The sequence below is a fragment of the Populus alba genome, chromosome 15, assembly GCF_005239225.2.
Source record: "Populus alba chromosome 15, ASM523922v2, whole genome shotgun sequence".
In the NCBI taxonomy this organism is placed as follows: Eukaryota; Viridiplantae; Streptophyta; class Magnoliopsida; order Malpighiales; family Salicaceae; genus Populus; species Populus alba.
Window position 1 is genome coordinate 3,910,217 of NC_133298.1, and position 4,356 is coordinate 3,914,572.

Sequence of the window (4,356 nt, forward strand, 5' to 3'; positions counted from 1 at the left end):
TAATGAGTTGCATTAACAGTCAACTGAATTTCTGGTCAGATCAGCTAATGCTTTGGATCAGCAAGGTTCAACCTCCCATCGTTATGTGTTTTACAACTATGCCCCAAAGAAGTCACTGCATGATTCATCCCTGCCTCCAACGACTCGTCAAACCTTCCCTCATAAACCCAACCACAACATCATTTGACACGTCGTCTATCATCGGCTTCTTACAACGTTAGCACCTCGTTGGAACATTTTTGGAAGCAGACATAAATAAAGCCAAACCATAAAACCCTCTCTTTCTCATCAAAACCCACAGTTGGGTTGTCTTCAATGGCCACTAACACTCTCTCATTTCTCCCAATTTCAATTTCCACTCCTCAATTTTGCAATGAAAAACCCAACAACTCTTCACTATTATCACTCCCTTTAAGCTCCTTTTGTGGCAACAAGCTATTGATTTCATACTCAAAGTTGAGAAATTTAGCTCTTAAGTGCAATAACCCCTCAACAATTTTCACAGTTTTATCTACTCTACCCACCAAGTAAGCTTTTTCTTCTTCTGGGTCCTTTTATTCTTTGATTTTGAAAAACGGGTCTTGATTAGTTTTTGTTGGTTCTTGCAGGAAATATACATCTCAGAAGATGCAAAAGTTAGTCACTTTTCCTTAATTTTGATAAGAAACAGTGAGATATATAGAATCTTGATTTCTTTTTATATGAAACTTAAGTGGTGGCGGCTTTTGATTATGGGAATGTTTGTTTTTGTGAGTGATTTTAGATGGTCAGCAAGAGCAATAAGGTCATTTGGGTTAGGAGAATTGGAGGCGAGGAAGCTGAAGTATCCCAATACAGGAACTGAAGCACTTTTAATGGGGATTTTGATCGAGGGTCAGTGAATTTTTATGCATTTTTCGAGTGTTGTTTTGTTTTGGGTGGTTTATTGAAGTTTTATGTTTGGTTGTAGGGACGAGTCCAGCTGCAAAGTTTTTGAGGGCTAATGGGATTACTTTTTTCAAAGTCAGAGAAGAAACTGTGGAATTACTTGGGAAATCTGAAATGTATTTTTTTAGCCCTGAGCATCCTCCATTGACTGAACAGGCTCAAAGAGCACTTGATTGGGCTATTGAGGAGAAACTAAAGTCAGGTGATTTTTAACATCTATAACATCTGACACTTGGCATATCTTATTCTATTTTGTGTATGTGTTTGCAAGTTAATTTGATTAATTCATTAGGTTTCTTGTATAAAATTTGTTTGTGTTTGATCTACCATTGTCTACGTAATGCGATTAGATTCAGAAACTGCAATTTGGTAATACTAGTTTAAATACGAGTGATGTACAAAGTTATTTTGAGCTTTTAAGGATGAGAACGTGGGCCACTTTGTATCATGCTACATGACTTGGTGTTTTGTATGATTCCTTTTGGAGCTTGATGATGTTAAATTATGTTAGTACTATTTTTTTATCTATAACCTTATTCAGTATGTGAAGATTGCAAGTCTGTGAGCCCATCTCGGATGTAAATAAAAATAAGATTAAGGACTGTGGGATAGACTTAGTAGGAGATGGAGGTTACCTGCTTGTGCATACTTTATGTTAAGGTTCAATCTCTCAAGGGTACAATTGCATCACTCAAGTTTCTTCTTAATCCCACCAAGAGTTTTAACATTTCCTTTTACTTACTGACTGGCATGACATTCTCCTGATTATTTAATGCAGGAGCTTTTATTTTGTATTCTGTTCTTATCTAATTTTAAGCTCTTTGTTCTTGACTTGTTGGACATTCTTTTTAATGTTGTTTTAGTGTTCATTATCTCATCCACCCCTTTTCTGTTTCTTACAACCTTGAAGAGTCATCATGAGTTTTTGTTAGTTTACTGTCGGTGATTCAAATAGTATATGCATCACGTATTCTTCTGTTGTCACTTGTCAATTCGAGATGCAGTGTAGGACTCCACTGGAAATATGGACTGTCAAGTAAGCAAAAGTGGAGCTTTCTCATGGAAAATTGAAATACAGAAGTATATAATGAATGCTGTTTTTCCCTTATATAGGATGTGCTCATCACCATTGTGTTTTATTAGGAGACAAAAGTCTATGTTGTATGCTATACCTTTGAATGACAAATTGACAACATGTTTAATGTAAAAATTCAATCAGAAACATTTGTTAGGGTAAATCAGATAGTATGTGGTCCTAAACTTTTTTCTCCTACAGATTGAACTTGAATCTAAACATGGCTAGCATCTGCAAATAGCAAAATTTATGGTTATTTGAAATCTCATAAACAATTATCTTGATATTTTCTATGCATGTGTGTTTAATTACCATTATCATCTTATTGTTTTGTGAATTGCAGGTGATAGTGGAGAAATTACGACGACTCATATACTTCTGGGGATTTGGTCAGAAAAAGAATCTGCAGGTCACAATATATTGGAAACTCTAGGTTTTAATGACGATAAAGCTAAAGAAGTCGCAAAATCTGTAAGTTTGAATGCTTTTCTAATTTCAAGCATACTTTTTTATTGTTTCTGCCTAACACAATTCTTCATCCATTCAGATGAGCGGGGATGTTGCCCTGAACTTCAAGTAGGGAGGTGAGAAAGCTGTCTGAAATGTGTCTTGCTTGTTGATTCCTGAACTTTGCTGCATAAATTTTCCGGAGATAGATACTTAGGTAGTTGGTTCTAGGTGGAGCAAGTTTTTTGACATGAAACAAATGACGTAATTTTCTTTTATGGATGTATCAATAGTTTTTATCTGGCAAAGCTGAGTTTCCTTCCACAAAAGAAAAAACAAACAAAGAAAAAGAAACTCTTGAAAGTTGTGATTCGCCTTATAACATATTGAATTCAATTCATTTCAGCAATCGCATCTGATACATTTGTTCACTCTAGGCTTCACATGCTTTCTTGCATTTATGAGTTGGTTGATGTTCTGAAAACTGAATGCTATTGTGGATTGTGATGAGCCTATGTAGTGATGAGCCTATGTAGTGATGAGTACGTGAACATGGAAAGCCTACATTTTGTAAGCGTGGTTCCTTTAAATAGGAGTGACCATAAGCCATTTACTCGAGTTCCAAACATGCCTATGTTAAAAAGGAGTGCGGCAATGATAGCATTCCAAGCACAGCATTGCTCTCGCCATTGGAGAAGTGACATTGATGGCTCAATTGGGTCATCACTTATCTGCAAGTTTGCTTGCAACTATTATTACTATTACTACTAATATTATTATAGTCTTCCGATTCGCCATCACAAAAGGTAAGCACTTGACTGAAGACATTGAGAGGTCTTGGGTTCAAATTCTAGTTTGAATAACATGCGTAAAATGATATTTGTAGACTATCAAGCACGAAACCTCCAGAAAAAAAAAAAAAAAAAAAAGAAAGCGACTGAGGGGTTGGTGTGACGAGTCATAGTCAGTTCCAGATAATGGAGAGCTAGTTGTGAGGATTCAAAAAAACCCCACCAAATACTGATAACCATTAGTCTCCTGTGATGTGAGTCCTTTCCGTATGTAGCTTGATCATTGTTTGGGAAAGGATAAACGAGGGGTGCTTATAAGCGTTCTCCTTGTCTAGGCAACTTTTGCCGAAGCTCTTGCAATAAAATATACCAGTATTTGATTATTGGATTTAAATCTTCAGGTCAAAGTAAAAGGGTACAACTAAATTAGACGACTTTGAACCTAGAAAACACTAAAATATGTGTTTTTTTTACTGTAGATGTTCAGGTACTTACAATACACTATGGACTTGGTGAATATTTTTTAATAATTTATTTTCGTCATCAAAATTTTATTTTGGGCTATTTGATCCTAATTAAAAGCTAATTGCTTTCTTTTTATTTCTCAGGTAAGAGTGAAATTGACAAAAAAAGAACTAAAAAAAATGCAAAATATAAGTAACATGTCAGAGATTTTATAAAAAATACACTTAGATTTTTAAATTTGAAAAATAACATGATTTATATAATTTAGGTTCTTTAAATTTTAAAAAATCACATCTAGTACAAAAAATTATTTGTGTTATTTTTAAGTTCCTAGTTAAAGAGAAAAAGTTATCATCAAAGTCATTTTCTACCACTAAAATGGATATTTTTGGTTTCGATGATGATATTTTTAAAGCTTTAATATTGTCAAAAAAATATAGATCTAAATTAAGGAAGATAAATATAACTTGGTTTGATTTCGGGTTTTTTTTTTTTATTATTTTGGGTTTTTTTGATTGATAAGTTGATATATAGGTGTTTCAAGAATATTCTAGATAGTTTTTTTTCGTTTTTGTTGAAATGATTTAAAAATTAGAGTTTTAGTGCAAAAAACGACATTGCTCTTTTTTTTCAACCACCTTAAAGATGGTT

At 34.0% G+C, this 4,356-nt stretch overlaps 1 protein-coding gene and 1 long non-coding RNA gene across 2 annotated transcripts; both read left to right on the forward strand.

Annotated features, from left to right (window-relative positions):
* The first annotated feature begins 234 nt into the window (after positions 1 to 234).
* On the forward strand, positions 235 to 2,880 carry LOC118056361 (ATP-dependent Clp protease ATP-binding subunit CLPT1, chloroplastic). The gene is made up of 6 exons (XM_035068541.2): positions 235 to 527; positions 609 to 635; positions 764 to 873; positions 950 to 1,129; positions 2,346 to 2,473; positions 2,550 to 2,880. The coding sequence occupies exons 1-6, from the start codon at positions 316 to 318 to the stop codon at positions 2,580 to 2,582; spliced, it is 690 nt and encodes a 229-aa protein (XP_034924432.1). The 5' UTR covers positions 235 to 315; the 3' UTR covers positions 2,583 to 2,880.
* An 81-nt stretch (positions 2,881 to 2,961) lies between these two features.
* On the forward strand, positions 2,962 to 3,628 carry LOC140954607 (uncharacterized). Its single transcript, XR_012168021.1, has 2 exons — positions 2,962 to 3,255; positions 3,336 to 3,628. It is a non-coding gene; the product is annotated as an uncharacterized lncRNA (long non-coding RNA).
* The last annotated feature ends 728 nt before the right edge of the window (positions 3,629 to 4,356 follow it).

What these genes read in the sequence shown, in the direction of transcription:
- LOC118056361 (XM_035068541.2), top strand. Translation starts at nt 316, where the DNA reads ATGGCCACTAACACTCTCTCATTTCTCCCAATTTCAATTTCCACTCCT. An exon ending in TGAGGAGAAACTAAAGTCAG is followed by an intron (nt 1,130 to 2,345) that starts GTGATTTTTAAC and finishes TGTGAATTGCAG; the next exon opens with GTGATAGTGGAGAAATTACG. An exon ending in CTAAAGAAGTCGCAAAATCT is followed by an intron (nt 2,474 to 2,549) that starts GTAAGTTTGAAT and finishes TCATCCATTCAG; the next exon opens with ATGAGCGGGGATGTTGCCCT.